We start from the raw sequence: 20051 nt of genomic DNA, 5'->3' as shown, positions 1-20051 counted from the left end.
GAGTTATTAAAATATTTCTTATCAGCGGCTAAAACGGCTCTACAATTTAAAACATTACTTTTACCTTCTATTTTTCACTGCTAGAAATAGGTCCCAAACTGCAATCACTCGTAAGGAAGAGCCTATTTGAGTTCGTCGAAGTACCGGCTGTTGATTAAGCTTCCATTAATATAATTCTGATATAATTCCTGTGCGAAAACGAGTGCTTCGTTGCAAAATAAGGGAACTAAGATAAAAGGAGGTAGTGGAAATGGAACAGGCGTGGGAGAAAGGAGTTTCAAAAATGAGTTTAGAGCAAGAAAAAACATTGTTGATGCAATCGCGAGAGGGGTGCTTATGTACGGAACGGAGATATGGGAGTTGAAGGAATGGGGTGAACAAAGAGATTACCAATGACTATGGGTCTAAACGGAAAGGCACCAAGTTACGTATTAGAGGAGGAAACAAAAATGGAGATTAAAACACACATACATTTTAGTTTTATGTATTTGATTCGTTGTAAAAATTTGCCAAACGGTATTATTAACAAATATTGATTGATTGTAATAGGGGATGAAATTATGGTCCTGTATCTACTATGATTCACTGTCCCAAAGGTAGTCGATGGAATAAAGAAAAAGGGAGAAGCGCCGCCGATAAAGTTCAAGGTTTGTCAGTCGAGACAAAAGGTGATTGCTACGGCCTTTTGGGATTGTGAGGGCATTCTTTTATTGACTTAAAGAACGCAACGCAACAGCCTAACTGCATAAATTAATACGGAGTCTATCCAAAAACAACTTTGACCTAATCAGGAACATTCAAAATACCAAAAATGGTAGTTCTTCAAACAGATTCAAATAAAAATCATACCATGTAGATTGATGTAAACTGTAGAGGGAGAAATAAGTAATTGGAAGCTTGAGTTTACCTCACTATCGTTTTAAAAATGGTGAGATTTTGGTTAGTAATGCTTCTTAAACCTTGTTTTCAACTACAGTTTGTCAGTGGCCAAATCTATAGCTACTATATATATACCACAGCTCACGCGTCCGCCATTTTGGAGCCTACTGCTTGCAAAACGTTGCATGTTCTGGGTGCAGTATCTTATCATTTAAAGAAAAACCATGGATTACTTTAACGTTTATTAATGCATTTTTACACATTAACTAATTTTTCTGTGCACAGATTTAGACTGTCAGTGGGCTCCAAAATGGTTGACGAGTCTGCTACCTTAATCAAGTACTGTAGTCAAATCGCATACGTCATCAAGCATCCATGGCAACGTCCCACATTGATCAAACAATTGTTATTTACATACTGTATAGGTACGAAACGCGCACTAAAGATATACCTCAATGGGTAAGAAAAAGAAGAAATCTAAAAATGCAAAAAATGGGGACAAAGGTAAAGCCAAGAAAGCTCGCAAAGGAGGTGGCGGTGGTGGAGGTGGAAGATCGAAAAGTGCGAGGTATACCGTTGACATTTTTAACGAAGCTGCAATGGAGAACGCCTACGCGACGTGCCACAATGTACAGGATTTATTAAAATTTCGTGGCTTTCCTTGGCCCGATGCGCAAAAAAAGAAGAAGAAGGGGAAAAAGTAATCTTAAGTTAGTGGAAATGCAATGGGTTTGTAAAATCGTAACAATGCTACAGAAAATAAAGTAGATAATTACCTTTTGCGTTATCATTGACACTATTGGAGTAAGTATATACCTACCTATGTAACCGTAGTATACATCCAAGTAAGTATTATTAAAGGAATGATATCAAAAAAATAATAAATGATAAGAATAATATATGTACCTAACGCTATTTTTAAGCAAAACGAGTGCACTACACATTACTATAATTCAAACATCGTATAAATATGTTTTCTTTATTTAAGAAATTTTACTAAAAGCAGAAATTTTTAGAAACATGTAAGGATTTAAACAAATAACTATTTATATGTATCGTTTCCATGCAATAGAGTAAAGCCTTATTTGAGCAACGATAGTATTCGGAAATTTAAAAATATCGGTTGCAATAACATACCTACTTAACCTTTCACTTGACATTTATGAAAAACCTTTACCAACACCAGTGCAAATAATCAGACTAAACGGTAAAATTTCCAATTGATCCACGTTCAGTAGCAGAAGAGAGTTCAAATTGTATGATTATAACTAAGTAAGAAGAAGCTGCACCAACAATCTGAAAAAGATTTATACTTCACTTGCACGCAACTGGTGGAACTGTTTTGTTAGACGGGCCCTTGATATCAACACTCAACAGTCAATAATATTTAAAGTAAAATAAATTAGTACCACTTGAACTTGTGTAGCTATGGTAAACTTTTAATTTTCTCAAGACCGTGTAAGGCTGGGACAAATTGTGTTTCGGCATGATTTCAAAGGATGTGGGATGTGTTGTTACCACTGCATTCTTGAGGAGAGGCAAAGTCATATTATAAAAAGAGCCATAAGGTATACTCGCATAGAAAGTAGTACACCATTCTTAATCAACATGATACGTAGTCAAATAAACGGTAAATAATTTCGTCAGTAAAATACGGTTGCATGATTGTCGCGAGGATAATTATATACATTCTAACAAAACCGTACCTTATTCGAAAGATTCACACTGGGGTCTGGGCCCATACTTACGGCATACAACAAAGTTTGATCCAATGGAAAGAATCCGCATATGTTAAAGTCAACGTTGTGGTGTGCCAGTTCCATTGATAAACACGATATCTGTAAAAAAAAAGTTCTGTTGGAGCATTTGATGGCAAAGCTTCAGATTATGAGGTGGGTGCTCCGACATCAACTAGAAAACCTAATAGCTGGTAGCTGGTAGTAGGAAAAAAGAATATCCAGACCTACTCCCATCCTGCTCATTCTTTGCTAAAAGTCATAATCGCCAAAGTTCTATATTCAATAGAGTCGTTAAATCCCAAAAAGACACAAAACCTTCCCCATACTAATTTAATAGAACAATTGTAAAAACAGTGACTAGTTTCGACCAACGGTCATCTTCTGACTATAATATCTGTTACAGATTTATGAAATTTACCAGGATTAAAGTAATTTCATAAATCCGTATCATATATTATAGCCAAAAGATGACCGTACAATTGTAAATTAAATTAGTATGGGGAAGGTTTTGTGTCTTTTTGGGATTTAACGACTCTATTATATACAACCCCATTTTGAGTTAATTCACACCATGGATATCTCCGATTCATTCTATATTCAATCCAAAAGCTCGTCGCGCCAGCAACTAAAGCTCAGAATATGTCGCTTTTTAACCAGTCCTCGTGGTTGCACTAATTCTGCCGTTGTTTAGCAGCTTCTTACGACACACAGTGCATTCTGTGGTAGGGTTATTCTTCCCCGATCCTACATCGGTGAAACATAAAACGAATATTCTACGAAACGGTGAAAGAAAAACACAAATACAGTGCTGCCTATAACTTTGTACCTACGTCTACTACAGAGTGAACTAGTACCTTTTACTACTTACAAAGATAATAATACACCTACTTACATGTATTTGAATCGCTCGCCGGTTAGGGAAGAAATTTGATGGAGGTATATTGTCGTGAATTAAAACACTTGTTTTTCTTGCCTGAAAAGAGTAATTTGGGAAATTTTATTTACGTAGGTACATTGGATTAAATGGGAATCGTTTTGTAATTTAGTGTCCTGATTAAAAGATCCCTTAAAATTCGAGTCCGAATAGACCCTTGAGAACCTAAATCTATCACAAGTTGAGTTGACAATATTCGTACTATACACCAATGTTTAAAACCACATTCGAAGTTGACTACTATCGGAGTAAAATGTAGAAGTCCGCTGGCTTTAAACGGTTATCAAAAAAAAACTACCCAACCGATTTTTATCAAATAAAGCGTACTATAATCGTCAACTATTTCTAGGTTTCTGTACGTAATGTCATATTTCTTGTTAAATTTGGGAAAATGTGATAGTGAAATATGTACGGGAAAGCGCGCTTTTTCAATGAAAGTATACGAACTCAGAACTTTAGGATTTAATTACAAAAAAAGTATTCACTCAAATGGGATAATGTTTACGTATGTGATAGAATACACCTTTAACTATACGTCGTTACATTTTTATGCATTTCTGTATAATTACGCAAACGTTACAGCGATAAAATGACAGATGCTTTTATTCGCTTATTATAAGCTACACTTTAAAAAGTTTTGTTCATATCGATAAAGGACAATTCCAAATGATATGATCACGAAATAGAATCAATGACAAAAAAATGTGAAGGGCTGCAGGAATTAATATATTTTGAACGAAAGAGATAAACGCAACACCTCGAGCGGAGTTGGGGGGAAGGTCATTTAATCGCAAAGTTGTACCTTGCAGCAACGTTTCGTATAAAGCGGCACACACGCTAAGTACACGGTTAAGTAATATAGCATGAAATTGTTATTCTGTATTAATCAGTCAACTCATATACATTCATTATCATCATTATCGCTATGTTCTTCGAGATCATCTTCATCAAAGTCGATAACTGCGTCATCACTATCCTCGTCGTTGAGATTTATTACCAAAGGTTCTATGGCGACATCTATTAAATTCTCTTTTTCTCGGTACATATCTTCTACTTTCTTGGCATGGTGAACACAATTAGCCCAAACGCTTTTTGGCACATCTTCCAATGTTGCTTTGCAGAGGTCTAATACGTCTTTAATTTTGAATGTTGTGTTTAGCTTTGCAACTTTATTTTTGACATACGCCCATATCAATTCAATGGGGTTGAACTCACAATGGGCTACTGGAAGCCATAGACGCTTCACTTTATCCTGTCGAACATCGTTTACCACTTTCTCCAGAAAATACTGTTTTTTGTAATTGTACATGCGAGATAATTGCAAAAGTGAAGGCCTTGTCATTTGATCGAATGTATCGAAGTGTTCTGGTACCTGAACTTTTCGCTTATTTAACCATTCAATTATGTCTGCTTTTCTCCATGCAGTTGTTGGGTTTCGAAATTCAGGATTCAACATTGTACGGTAAGGTGCTTGATCAAGTACAATAACTGACTTATCGGGCATCACCCCCAAGACATATCGTAACCATTCCTCAAAATGCTGTTTATTCATTTCGTCATGATAATCTGCTGACCCTTTCTTCCCAATGAAGCATTTGCTACATCCTGGTAAAAAACCGTTTTCGTTGCCGATGTCAAGTATAATGATCCGTTGCCCAGCTCCAGAAGGTCGTTTGATTCCACCCCTGTACCCATTGATTTCTTGAATGGTTCCTCGATATTGGTTAAAGCTGTCGCGGTTTTCCGGGGTTATATATTCCACCCAACCAAATTTTTTTGAATGGTTTGCGCCACACCATGTTTCGTCTGTAAAAAATAGATTCCAACCCGTTTCTCTATATCTTTTGATGGCGTATAGATATTCGGCTCTTTTAGCAGCTATTGCATTCACTTCCATTAAAATAGGCCTGTTCTCCAATTTGCGATAGATAAAATTTATATCTTTTACCCATTTTTTTACTGTGGTGCTGCACACTTGCGGAAAATCTGGACACTCGTCTTTCAGTCGTTGATAGAGTTCGGCTATGGTTGGAAACCGTTTTTCCATATAAAAATTTAATATTTGTCGTCTTATAACGCCCTTCATAAAATCATCGATCTCTATTTTAGGTCTACCACTTTTTGGTTTTGGTCCTGAAACTATACCACTGATACTTGCTTCATTGGACACCCTTGAACTGTTTTTTCGCTAATTCCCAAGCATTGCGCAGTTCGTTTTGTTACTTGATTGAGCCGAACTCGATCTACACCATTCATTTTTTCTTCTTCGAAGAACCTTTTTACCTTCACAACAATCTTTTTAAACTCCACGGACACATAACGAGGCATTTTATTATTTATTATAGATATAGTGGTACGTCGTCACAACTAAACTGTTAATGTAGTTCTGGATGAGCAATGGGCCTTTATATATTTGAATGTAAGAAAATATTATGAACCACAATCCATTTTTCTGGTTTTGAATAATATATATGTTTATCAAACATGTGTTCCTGTAGGTACCCACGAAAGAATAATAATGACAATTTACATTACATTGGCCATGGCCATCTGTGGTTATTGTATTGTAACGCTCCAGTTAAACAAAACATGTTTGCCGCACATCACACATGAAAACCGCAGGTTATTATTCATCTTGTTTCGTACGTAGAGTATTGGCTAATTTACACAAAAACAAACATCCACAAGTTGTTTTCAGACAATATGTACGCATTTATGACGTTTGCTATTTTATTCATCTTATAAAAAAAGAATGAAGTCGTTTCCTTCAATAATAGCTGCGTTGCAATGTTTTTGCTTTTCCGCTAATTACGCAAAAAGGGAACAAGATATTTCCATAATTTTTTCTACAATAGCTACAGCAAGAATTGGGTTATGTAATACCCGAAATGTATGAATTTTCGTGGAAAAATAAACTATTTATGGACCTGTACATCGCGACAAATCACGCATTTTAGAGTACTTTTTTGTGAGGAAAATTCGATAACGTAAAAAGTCCCGGCAGCAAAAATTTACAATTTACGTATGTTAACAACAACTTACCAATTCATACGTTCCAAAAATTTCATTAATATCGGCTCCAGCGATTTTGAGATTTGAGCCTTCAAAGTGAGCGGACTCTACATTTTACTCCGATTAGAAGAGGCATAAAATACTAACGCACCGTCTCAACACATTCCTCATACCAACGACAAGAAAACGGTTAACTTATATTTAGCAAATTTGAAATGAAGATTTTAAGTAGTACCTATTAATATTTTTAGCGCATTTGTGAAAAAAATACGCTATTATATTCGTTATGGCTGGCTGGCCGGCAGGGTGAGATCTCAGCAACTACAATAGTTAGAGACTTCAAATTTTCACTAAAAGCTTTCTGCTATAGTGTAGATGTGCAGGCTCTAGTCTATTTTGTGTTAGATTACTCGTGAGATCGATAATTTTAAACGTCGCTAATCAAACACTGACTTGTATTATTAAAAATGCGCTTTAATCATGCATATGCTGATTTACAACTTGTTTCTATACTCCTATAGGTACTTTAATTGATATATGAAACATTTGCCACCTATTTCGATACAGATTTTCAGTTTACGACCAATATCACGGGATAACGACGCATAGTTTACGAAAATCAAAGTTACCATACCAAAGATAGATCTAAAATTTATTAGTTTTGACAGCTGCAGGGCATAGCGAATTTGTGTTTTCTCTCAATTCCCATACAAACGTAACCGTAAGATTTCATTCGGCGGTTTTTAAATTTGACAGTCGTCCTCCGCCCTGCGCATGCTTTAATAAGGTGCCTGACTTCACTACCTGCACGCAATAAAAATATCAAATTTTGAACCGCTTTTGAACCCAGTGTGGAATCACCTCCTTATAGCTCATCATAGTCATAGAAAAAATAGTGTATGAAACTTGCATTTAATGGCTATTTAGACACTCATATTTCATGCTCGTGTCTTAATAGCGCTCATTACATAATATACTATTTGAAGATTTGTTACGCCACTGGCAAAAATAAAATATGTTAAACAAACAAACGCACCAGGCTCTAGCTCAAAATTAATTTTATAGTTTTTACCTGGAGATCTTCTATCTTTCGGGTCGGTAAATTAATCTACGACTATATAACACAATCAATATGACAGATTTAGCATGAATACTTTGAATGTCATTAGTCATTACGGTTTTCATAATAGCACTAGTGTTCTTATGAATTAAAAGCACGGAAATGATAATTATCACTATTTTCTACGGCGAACATCAGTATTGACAAACGCGATTACCATGACATTTGGCATCCACTATTGTTCTTCTAGTATAAAAACATTCACGTTAATCATCGGAGTTAGCCGCCCACTGCAAAACTGATCGCTCCGTTGACTTGAACTTCAAAAAGTCAAGAATCAACGATACTGACGTGATGCTACATGCGAATGATTTAAATTTTGATCACCCTTCTACAGGGTGTTTTAAAATTAACGATCAAGTCTAATAACTGCGAACCTTCAAAAGTTGATTTTTTCAAATGAAACCTGTTTTATTTTTTTGCACTTTCAAATGTGGAAAAAAATGTACGTCGATCACATATTACATTCCCAATACCTATCTGTTATGGTTTTCGTTTTATTTAAGTTATCGAATGCTTTGATGTGATTTAACAAGATAATTCGGGGATTTTACGTTTATATTAGTCGAGCAGCCACCGTTTGTTTTTAGCGCATTTTTGCAAATTTATTTGTAAAAAGGTAGCTTTGACTGGCTGGCTAGCTGGCTAGCTGGCAATAAATGCGAGCCCGTAGAAGAACGCTTGTAAAAAAATTATCAAAGTCCTCGTTTGAGATCGAAGGGACTTTAGCGCATTTTTGTGTGGCAGATCAGTATTAGCCACTTTCGACTCAACCATCAATAACAGATCTTGTCGAAGGCTACTACATTCACTAACCGCTTCCCACTTTCCGCGTGCACCAGCAATTCGCTTTTAAAGATTTGACTCCACCATCAGTAAGATCGTGTCGGGGGCTACCACATTCCCTTTGACGGTACCCACTTCCGACGTTCCGTTCACCCGCAATTCGCGTTTGAAGATTTGACTCCACCATCAGGAAGATCGTGTCGGGGGCTACCACATTTCCTTTGACGGTACCCCCTTCCGACGTCCCGTTCACCCGCAATTCGCGTTTGAAGATTTGACTCCACCATCAGTGAGATCGTGTCGCGGGCTACCACATTCCCGTTTACGGTACCCACTTCCGACGTCCCGTTCACCCGCAATTCGCGTTTGAAGATTTGACTCCACCATCAGTGAGATCGTGTCGCGGGCTACCACATTCTCTTTTACGGTACCCACTTCCGACGTCCCGTTCACTCGCAATTCACTTCTATTGGCGACACGAGAAAGAGAGACAGCGATTCGAGATTCACGAAACGTTAAACCGCGTGAGTTCGCAACGGAAGGTAAAAGGCGCCTGACTACTTCTCGAAGACGCGCGCGCCGCCTCGCAAAAGGTCGTTAATTTCGCCCCTATGACAAAAAACAAAATTCCGCCACGCAGGAGTTGTGCGCGTTTACAACATCTTTCCGACGACACCAATTTCAAAAGAATCGGACCAAAACTGTAGTAGAAGATAGGAAAAAACTGAAAAACCTTCACGTTAGTATACTACGCTCGAGGATGACGCCCAGATGTCGCCAACCCCACATCATGTAGCCATGTCCCTAAGGTTGACAAATTTCACGGCCCTGTAGATACACGTACACCCGTTGCCTTTCTACAAGAGTTCTTCTACGCGCCCACATTTGCTGCCAGCCAGCCAGCCAGCCAGCCAGCCAAAGTGAGATTAAAAGCTACTTTTTACAAAAAAAATTTTTTGCAAAAATGCGCTAAAAACAGGCGGTGGCTGCTGGATAATATTCTCTTTTTTAACATTGCGACAAATGTAATTATGTACCTTATTATTAGTTACTCTTTGCTTCTACTTGCATGCATTCCACTAACATAATCCCCGTATGCACATTTGCTACGGTTTATTATAGCATAGTGTAAGTCTATTCTTTACACTAAGATTATAGGTACAATAATACAGCGGCCCAATCGTGTCGCGTAAAAAGGAAATGAAATGTTCGGGAGATTTTGGCGAAACTAGGGGTCTATCGAATATTTTTCAGTTGAGGATTGACAACATAAACTAAACTTTCGTCCATTGGGTTTTAACTGTTATTGCATAACACATCTTACCACTATGATATGATAAGCCTTTATGCCAAAATAATTTATTGATGCAAAGGATAATGGAACCATGCGCAGATGTACAGTAATTGACATAAGACTCTTACCTCCGTCGTAGTAGTTGAACAAATATAAACCAACGTAATTAATTGAAACATTCCAATCACAAATTCGTTTGTGATATATACCACATCTGACAAAGAAAGTGTAATCCTTGAATGGGGCACGCTTTGGATCGCCCAATAGAATAAAGTTAGTATAGAGTTAAGAAAATGATTAAAAACAAATAGTAAAAGTGGTATTCCATATGCCTTGTTGATCAACTCTGTGGTTACTCGCAAATTAGAATGGAGCTTTTTAACTTGAACAATGGAAATAATCGCATCTCGTTCACATCGACCACCAACCTCTATCCTACAATGTAAAATGTGAAACGAAACCCAACGGGAATTCCAAACCTGTGCTTCCATAGTTGGTCCCCCATATGAATAACTTTGTCATTTGTCCATTTGAATCTTTGTTTTATAAGAAATACAAGCGAGCAATATTGTAGTTCCACCATACTTTCCGTTACGGTAGGATATAAGTAAGCTATTACATTTCCAACAAATGCAAACGAAAAGGTATAATAATACGTCCCGAAGTTTAAACATATATAACTAAGAAAATAGAGACTTATCAAAACTATGACAGCTGAAACTATAATCCTGCATTTTCTGTATGATTTTTCGGCGTCTTTTACGTATGCAATCTTTGCCATGTGATTATCGACGGTATTAATTAAATTGATGGCCTCCATTACCTCAAAATCAAATTGTATAGGTACAGATAAACTGACGTGTATAGTTACATACCTTGTATCGATGAACTACGCTGAATATGAAGCTGCACGCCATACTCAACACTCCCATATAGATGGATAAATGATCACCTATAAGTATCACTATGCTCTTATTATGCCTGGCTCCATCACGAAAGGTAAGGGAAAATATTGATAAGGAGCTAAAAGTTAGCATTAGTGAAAGGCTCCATAGCGTTGCTAGTTTGTGATCGGATGGTTTGGTTTGCGAAATTGTAAATGAGGCTAATCCATACACTTTACTAATTCTGAATAAAGGTTTTAGTACCGTGAAAACTGCAGGATACTTAGTCATGTCCGAAATGTAGGTGTTGCCCTTGTGAGACAATTAAAAGGGTAATATTGGTGGATACGCCTAAATACCATTAATCATCGCAAACATTTGTCCTCATTAATACTGAATGATCCTGACTTTTCGTTCGTTGCCTGCCGTGGGTGTTTCATGTTGTTTTCGTTTGGAAGTTCTGTAATCATTTACTTACAGGGTGTTCAGTTTAGTTGTGTAATTCTGCGTCGCCGTCTGTGAGTGTAGCAAACCCTCCAGGAGTACACATAAACCTGACTGACAATGAAAACTACTAACATTAATTCTTGTCTCGTTCATACTCTATATCAATTAGATAGTGTTATGAATTTATTTATATTTCCAGATAATAATTACAAAGAAAATTTAACGATCGATGTCACCCAATACGAACTCCAGTGATGCTGGAACATAAACTTCACACATTGCACCGGAAGACGAGTTTCTTACCGATCATTACGGGAATGTCTGCTAACATCGTGTCTGGTTTCAAAAAGTACTTCATCGCTCCCAAATGGGCAAAACCTGGCGGTCTAACTTTCACACGATAAGGTCGTGATGAACCGTCGGACACGACATAGACGCCAAATTCTCCTGCAATATCATTTTAGTAAATGCTATGAGATTAACGAATACACCTTTTGGATGCTCCGTTCCAACGTATGTGCACCCTGGAGGAACGGCGAAACCCGATGAGAATAGTTTGAAGTGGTGTATCACACATTCCATACTTTGCTGAAATTAGATACAAAAGATACAACAAGATTCATTAACCATAAGAAAATGCATGAACTGTAGTATACATTCTTTTCGATAGCATCTTGTCGATTATTTCTAGGTTCATTCTCATAGGAAGATTTTCTTTTTTAAAAAATGCTAGGTTAAAAGTAGACAAAGTGTAACATGTTTTTTTAACAAAGGTCATAGTTGCTTTCGGAATGAAATGTTTTATATTTTTGTAGAATGGAATAAAATAGAAACTTTCAAAAGTTTATAAATATATAGGCGATTTTGACCTCAACTGTCATCATACAGTCACAACGCCAATAGAACTATTTCAAATCGCCACATCAAATAGCCCTATGACCTGATGATGATCTTGAGACAGAATTCGATCTTCAGCAAAGAAAAAGTTTATCAATCTTGATTTATCTCCACTTCACTATTTCTACGACGAAACCCTTACAAGTGTTTAAATCGCGGTCATGGACTAATCCTTGTTAAGGTCAAACTTTATTGAAACACGGAGCACGGAACAGTGACCTTTATGACATAGTTTATTTAATTTTTTAATCGTAACCAACTATCTAATTTTTCTTATTACCACTTAACAGCAATGTGTTTCTAATCATCGGCTAGAACTATAACTAACTGCGTACCTTCATTTCCATTCTTGTTGGAGGTGTTATTTTGTAATCATCCACTTTTACATCCCCTTCAGGCATTTTGTTGAGGCACTGACCAATAATTCTACAAGACTGTCGCATTTCATACATTTTACACAACCATCTATAAATGAAAAAAAAATAAGTAAGATTATTATTATGTTTCGGTAAAGCAAGATTGTTTTTCAAAAACAATTTCACGGAGGAGGATATAGTGACAGAATGATAGAATTCCAGAATGGAAATTCAGTTCTGTGCTTTCCTTTTGATAGGTCATATTGAAAACCAGCTAAATTAAATTATTTGCCTTCTGCTTTGAAAGTGTAATGTAATATAAATGTTTAATTGGAATTCACTTAAATAAATTTAAAATAGAGATACTAACGCATCCAGCACTTTAAAACAGCTCAAACTTTCAATTATGTACGAAAATTTGAGCATAGAATCTCATTTAACAAAAAGACGTCACGTACTAAAATATATACAATTGCGTAAACATTTTATATTAAAGTAATTTTCAAGGGAACTAGCCAGGGTAATTAAATAAAAGAATATCTTTGTTGACCAAGAGGAGAGATAATGTCACCCATAAGAAAAATCCCTGTATGACACGGTTTTTCCTATTTTTTGTTCAGTATTTGACAAATTTTATTTTCACCATTTTTATGGGGAAATCGGGAAGACTAGGAAGGGAGTAATGGAAGCGTCAGGGAAAATCTAGGAGATACATTTTGGTAATACCAATCTGGTATGGTCATTTATTAAGAATACAGGACAGCCACAATGGAACAAGACCACTGAACTATAATTAAACTGGAATGCGCACTGCCGGCCTCTGCCATAGAAACGTAGAGCGCCGAGAGAGATAGTGCAAGGGAGATTTCTGTCACTGTCACTCATTGGGAAACTGATCATTAATGTAATTTCAAAACATATCAAATAGGCTGCTCTATGCATGCCCGAGAGTAGGACAGAGTAGTATAGTAAGGCCGATCCTGGCTCACTTTACATGGAAAAGTGCCATATGATTGAAGTGTTAGCGTTTCAAGGTCAAAGTGGTGTTGAAGGTCAAAGTGGTATTGCGTAAGTGGGGGTGGGTGGGTTTCAAGGTCGAGTGTTGAGAAGAAATGGGGTGTATTGTTTGTGTTTTTCGGAGGGGGGGTGATGGGTGAAGGCCATTGGATTTCAAGGTCGAGTGTTGAGAAGAAAGGGGTGTATTGTTTGTGTTTTTCGGAGGGGGGGTGATGGGTGAAGGCCATTGGATTTCAAGGTCGAGTTGTGAGAACAAAGGGGTGTATTGTTTGTGTGGAGGGGGGGTGGCGGCGGCTCAAGGCCATTGGATTTCAAGGTCGATCGCTGAGAACAAAGGGAGGTTGTGTATGTTGTTTGTGTGTAATCAAATTGTTTGTGTTTTTCTGGGGTGCCGCCTCAAGGTCAAACGTGTTGCAATTTAAATATAGATATTAGAAGATGTTAGCTTGAAATGTGGTTAGTGTTAAGGGGGAATATGCGGCGAACGGCTGTTGAATGCCTTCATCAAGCCTTATTGGTATTGCTATCTGATGCTGAGCATGAGGCGGTCTATGGACCTGAGACTTTTAGGGAACAGTGTCAAAACATTGTCCAAACGTATGAGTTGGGGATTGAACTATGTAGACTCTTTTTAAATTACAAAATATGCGTTGATTGCCTTATAAACGGACTGAACGACTCAGTTGGGTGAATACATAATATGGTGATGAAGAAAGTTACATTTGACGATAGTAATAATCGCGTGTATGTACTGGTCGCGTGGTCCTTTGCATATAGTGCGGCACGAAAAGGGCCTTGGGAAACTATGGCCTTGGATAGATTTCGCTTTAGTACAAAAATAGAGCAATTTTGTAAGATATTGTCTCCCGTCTTAGCAGAAAATCATCGTTTATCAGTTTATCTGACTAGATTTCAAGGTCACCAGAACTCAATGTAATGGTATATCGCACTAGATTTCAAGGTCACCAGACAGTAATGTTTATCGCATTAAATTTCAAGGTCAACAGACAGCAATATAATGGTGGTAGAAACGGTGAATGGAATCAGTCGAATAGTGTTCGCTAATCAGTTAAAATGGATCTTAATCAACTCAACAGTAGCACCTACTGCAAACCTTTCAAGAACGTCAAGGATATGAAGGTCGGTGAAAAGTATAAAGTGATTGGTATCGACCTAATCAATACCAAATATGGCGATCGAATACTGATCGATACTGAGAACTTTAAGTGCATCCTTCCTTTGCGCTTTTATGACTACTTCAAGAGCGACAACCGTCTGCAGATCTTCAAGGACACCTTGTCCAGGGAAGAAGTGTTTATAACAAGCGCCGGAACGGCGGGGGAGACTACTAATTTAAAATTTATGTAAAAAAGTTGTAAATGAGATAGAGAGAAATAATAAAATGTTGTTGATGAGAGAGAGAAATTGTGTCTCTTATTTAAATGCATATCCACCCTTAGAAACACTTTAGTTGTTCTGTGATCGTGGGGTCGAGATCATCTCAACGAAAAAAAGCTCCAAAATGGATACAATCAGTTGTACTAATAATTATTTCTCGTGCTCGTGCTGGTGCTGTAATAACAACAAAGACACTAGTGATGATTCTATCACCCAGTTTGCTGAAAATGTGCATAGTAAAGCTGCCGACGAACGTTTAATCGATTGCTCATCATATGACCTCTACGATGGTGAAAGCAATTCGAAGAAATATATTGAAATTGGCTACAGTACGCATCTTAATTTGGCCCCAGTTTTACGAATTGTGCACTCTCCATTAAATGCGATAGTGATGGTGAAAGAAGATTGGGAAATGCTTCTAAAGCACCAAACATATCTCGAGATGAAGTTCTTTAGATCTCAAGAGCTCGAAAATTGGATCGACTGGTCCAATGTTAAGGAAGAAGATATTGAGCACGACAAAAGTTCTGAATCGCTTAACGCAAATTTTACTATTCATTATAACAGGAAATTTGTGCGGGATCCCACGACGACTGAGAAAATATTAGAGAGCGTAACAATACAACGTGATAAGCTGCATTATTGCACGATGAGTAAGTACGTCGTTGAAGAATTGTTTAATCTAAAAGATATAATCAACTATCGTTTGGATTTACTGGAATCGTACGCTCTGTCCTGTTTCTATCAGGATGTTATCGAACAGGTGATTAACTACCGTCATTTTCGTAAAATGGAGTTTGGTAACGAGGACGAGGGCGACGATGACAACATCTATCGCGATATTGAAGACGTATTAAACTATAAGTTTAACGTCAATTCTCATAATACAGTTTGCATGATGGAATTATTATACTATCGACCTACTTATTTTATGTATCACATATGTCAATAAACGTACTTTATTTGAGCATTTTTGTTTTATTTGATGGATGGATTTCCTATAAATATGGCAACTTATTGCCGCAATTCAACAATGTTGAATCGGAAGCGGAAGTGTACGGATGGGAGTGGCTTGGTTAATAATCTCATAAACAAACTTCCAGTGGAACTACATATTCCTGGCTATCAGTATTGCGGACCTGGTACTAAATTAGATAAAAGGCTAAAGCGAGGCGATCCCGGCATAAATCCCCTAGACGCTCAGTGTAAAGAGCACGACATTGACTATAGAGATAACCAAGACTTGGAAGGTCGACATCAAGCAGATCGCCTTTTAGAGCGGAAAGCTTGGGAACGATTAAAAGCTCCCGACGCGAAGTTAGGAGAACGAGCAGCCGCTCTTACGGTAGGTACCATTATGAAGGTGAAAAGAAAGTTGGGGATGGGCGTTAAGGGGAAGAAGAAGAAGAGCAGTAGTTTATTGAATTTGCGTAGGACAATAGCCAGGAAAATGAGGAAAAGCGGCAACACCGCTGACATAATAAAGTCGGCTGTTACGGCTGCAAATATGACCGTAAAAAGTTTAGGTGGTAAGAAAAATGTAAGTGTGCCTAGAATAATTCCCATACCAAAACAGGGTGGGGTTTTACCATTCCTGATACCTTTATTCGCCGGTCTATCGGCAGTTGGAGCTTTAGCCGGCGGAGCGGCGGGGATTGCCAAAGCAGTTAATGCATCTCGTGACGCTCGTAAAATGCTAGATGAAACCTCGCGCCATAATCGCACGATGGAATCGCTCGCTATAGGAAATAAAAGTGGCGGTGTGCTGTTTCTGAAACCTTACAAATCGGGAGGCAGTTTGGCGCTGCATTTACAAAAAAAAAAAACTTCAAAAAATTGCCAAACCGGCCGTTGACTGATGTAGATCTACGTAAGCATGCAAAGGGGTGTGTACCATATTTTAGGGACGTGTTTATGCGAGATAATATGCCTACGGCCCCATGGGAAAATGAAGATGGCGTTATTAATTTAGATAGTCAAAGGGGGCGTGGCACTCATTGGGTCTCGTATAAGAAACGTGGTGGATGCGTTTGGTACTATGATAGCTTCGGTAATATTCCACCACCGCGTGAAATAGTCGAGTATTTCCGCGACTGTAAAATCTATTATAATTACGGGCAAGAGCAACAATTCGGTACGACGAATTGCGGTCATCTGTGTTTAAAATTTTTGTATAAATAACTCGAATGTCGTTGGTGAGCGCGTAGTAGTCATGTCGACGACGTTCAGTATAGAGGGCGTTGGAAATACGGCGAGTCACGATTTCTATCCACCTATTGAACTTCATCCGGGAAAAATGTACGTCATCGGGATGGTGGGGTTTTACGGCTGTAACAGCATAAGAAACATTCACGCGGGAAACGATAAGTTTTACTATAAAACTGAGTCAAATAGCGTATACTCCAAGGTGATAACAATTCCGCACGGTGCGTACGAGTTGGAAGAGATAAGCGAGTATATAAAAGCTCACATTCCTACAAGTCGCTTTAGTCTACGTGCAAATAACAATACGCTCAAGTGTGAACTTAGCTGCGAATTTGATATAGATTTCACTCAAAGAGACTGCATAGGACGCATGCTCGGTTTCGAATCGAAGATATTGGATGCGAATGTTCTACATACCTCTGCTTTAGATATACAAATCATTAAGCATACCAACATTCACATAGAGTGTAATCTCATTACGGGATCCTATCGAAACGGAAATCGCGCTAAAGTCCTTTACGAAATAGACGTTTCCGTTCCACCAGGTTATCGCTTAGATAAAATTCCCAGTAATACTCAATATTTGGAAGTAAATACCAGTAGAATTAGTAATATAACTATAAAATTGACAAATCAAAAGGGCGAATTGATCGATTTCGGGGAAAGTGAACCGTTTACGGTGCGATTAGAGTTAAAAGAATATGGGGTTACGTATTAATCAAGGTCCGCTGCCATCCTTCCTGAACACTATAAATAAACGAGATAAGCGGAAATCGAGTTATTCTCAATCGGGACAGGGTCCGGGCACATTAACGCCAGCAGAAAAATATTTCTTGGAATCCATTGGTCTGAAAGTACAACATGGCGGCGGCAGCAGACTCGTTAAACGTCTTTCAAAGCGTACACTTTGACGAGACGATTGTTAAGTCCGATATTCATACTTATCTTCCATATGGAGGATCTTCGGATTACGGTCTTTCCAGTGAAATACGAATATTAATTCAAAATCAAGAGCTGATAACCGCCACATACGATAGCTTCTTGTACTTGGAAGGAAAAATCGAATGGAGTCAGCCGCAAGAAGAGGGTGCCGCTGCAAAAACATGCAACCTTACAAACAATTTCGCGCCATTCCTTTTCGAAGAAATTCGCTACGAGTTGGGAGGTCAGAAAGTGGATGTATGCAGGAATCCTGGTATTACATCCTCACTGAAGGGATACGTATCATATACGTCTACTGAAAGCAAAGGTCTTAAACATTTGGGATGGTCACCCATCGATGATGGATCTCTTCAAGTAGACTACGACAAGAGCAACAAGGAGAAGCATTTCGCTGTTTGTATTCCGCTAAAGCACATATTCGGGAGCATGGAGGACTATCGGCAGGTCATCGTAAACATGCGGCAAGAATTAGTATTAATTCGTGCTAGAAGCGATGCCAATTGCTACATCGGCACCGCCGCCGATGCAACAATAACATTAACAAAAATCCAATGGAAGGTGGCCCACGTGACCCTTAGCGATAGTGCCAAAATTGGTCTATACGAACGAATCAATAAAGATGCAAAAATTACAATGCCATTCCGTCAATGGGAACTGTACGAATTGCCCGCTTTAAAACAGGCACAGTCGGATATATGGCCAATCAAGACTTCAACTCAACTAGAGAAACCGCGATGGGTAATTGTAGCATTTCAACGAAGCGGAAAAAAGTTTTCGCGCGAAGCAAGAGCGGCCAATTTCGATAACATCAATATTCGAAATTTAAAACTTCATCTCAACTCAGAAAGTTATCCGTACGAAGCGATGCATTTAGATTTTAATGTCAATAAATACATCATGGCATATCAAAACTATGTAAACTTTCGACGTGATTATTACTCGAAAGATGAGCAAGACGCTCTGTTTGACTATTTGTATTTTAAAAGTTGTCCGATCTTTGTGCTGGACTGTTCGAGACAAAACGAGTCTCTGAAGCATTCAACGGTAGATGTTAAGCTGGAAATGGAGTCGTTGGAGGCCTTCGAGGCGGGAACGGTTGCTTATTGTCTGATCCTGCACGATGCGCTAGTTCAATACAATCCTCTGACCGGGGAAGTGAAGAAACTATAATTTGTACTTTTTCTATAAATAAAATGTAATGATAAAAATGTTCTTAGTCTTATTTCAACCGCCAAAAATGAAGGTGGTGATGCAAAAGCAAAAGCTGCCCATTCAAAATCTAGATACGACGCCAAATGTGGAGTATAAAAAAACACACGGCGAGTTACTTCCAAACAGTGTGAGATGCTTAATATGCGGACCGTCTAATTGCGGTAAAACGAATACGATGCTCAGTCTGTTAACTGAACCCAATGGTCTACGCTTCAAACACGTGTACGTCTATTCCAAATCGCTGAATCAGGACAAATATAGGCTTTTGGGTAAAATTCTTCAGCCGATGAAGGATATTGGCTACTTTACGTTTAGCGAAAACGCTGATATTATGGAACCCAATGCGGCCAAACCTAATTCAGTTTTTATCTTTGACGATATCGCATGTGAAAAACAGGATAACATTAGAGCGTACTTTTCAATGGGCAGGCATAACGCCATCGATTGTTTCTACTTGGGTCAGACGTATTCTAAAATTCCTAAACAATTGATTAGGGACAATGCCAACTTAATTGTTCTATTTGAACAGGACGACTTGAACTTGCGGCACATTTATGAAGATCACGTTGCTCCCATAATAACGATGCCGTTGTTCCGAGAGATGTGCTCGGAAAGTTGGCGAAATCCGTATGGATTTATGGTGATAAATAAGGATGCGGATGTGCAAAACGGCCGTTTCAGGAAAGGTTTCGATCACTATATAATACCGTGAAAACGTGTTTGTTATTCAGTTAGAAATAAACAGCTATCAAGTCAACAGCTTTCAAAATAAACAGCTTTCAAAATAAACAGCTTTCAAATAAGAGCTCATTGAAAAACAGGCTGTTCCCCCTGTTTGTTTACCTGTTCCCTTGATCGCATCATCATCATCATCATCATGGATACTAAAGAGATGGCCTTGAAACGACGAATAGTTCAAGCGCGTAAAG

General features: G+C 38.1%; 2 protein-coding genes across 2 annotated transcripts; one reads left to right on the top strand and one right to left on the bottom strand.

The window, feature by feature from the left end:
* Positions 1 to 11265: 11265 nt before the first annotated feature.
* LOC116162902 (NADH dehydrogenase [ubiquinone] iron-sulfur protein 2, mitochondrial-like) lies at positions 11266 to 12553 on the bottom strand. Its single transcript, XM_031476671.1, has 4 exons — positions 12328 to 12553; positions 11587 to 11683; positions 11399 to 11542; positions 11266 to 11352 (listed from the first exon to the last, which is right to left on the bottom strand). The coding sequence occupies exons 1-4, from the start codon at positions 12442 to 12444 to the stop codon at positions 11315 to 11317; spliced, it is 396 nt and encodes a 131-aa protein (XP_031332531.1). The 5' UTR covers positions 12445 to 12553; the 3' UTR covers positions 11266 to 11314.
* A 5276-nt stretch (positions 12554 to 17829) lies between these two features.
* LOC116163080 lies at positions 17830 to 19080 on the top strand. The gene has a single exon (XM_031476926.1). The coding sequence runs from the start codon at positions 17830 to 17832 to the stop codon at positions 19078 to 19080; it is 1251 nt and encodes a 416-aa protein (XP_031332786.1).
* The last annotated feature ends 971 nt before the right edge of the window (positions 19081 to 20051 follow it).

This window comes from Photinus pyralis, unplaced genomic scaffold, assembly GCF_008802855.1.
Source record: "Photinus pyralis isolate 1611_PpyrPB1 unplaced genomic scaffold, Ppyr1.3 Ppyr1.4_LG2, whole genome shotgun sequence".
Classification (NCBI taxonomy): domain Eukaryota; kingdom Metazoa; phylum Arthropoda; class Insecta; order Coleoptera; family Lampyridae; genus Photinus; species Photinus pyralis.
The sequence above is the reverse complement of the archived record's forward strand: the minus strand, read 5'-3'. Positions and strand labels throughout refer to the sequence as shown.

Bases quoted from the DNA above. Each gene is read 5' to 3' on its own strand.
- LOC116163080 (XM_031476926.1), top strand. From the start codon at position 17,830: ATGGCGGCGGCAGCAGACTCGTTAAACGTCTTTCAAAGCGTACACTTT.
- LOC116162902 (XM_031476671.1), bottom strand. From the start codon at position 12,444: ATGTATGAAATGCGACAGTCTTGTAGAATTATTGGTCAGTGCCTCAAC. The intron at 11,543-11,586 runs GTGTATTCGTTA...ATGATATTGCAG, and splicing joins TGGAACGGAGCATCCAAAAG to GAGAATTTGGCGTCTATGTC. The intron at 11,353-11,398 runs GTAAGAAACTCG...TTTATGTTCCAG, and splicing joins AGACATTCCCGTAATGATCG to CATCACTGGAGTTCGTATTG.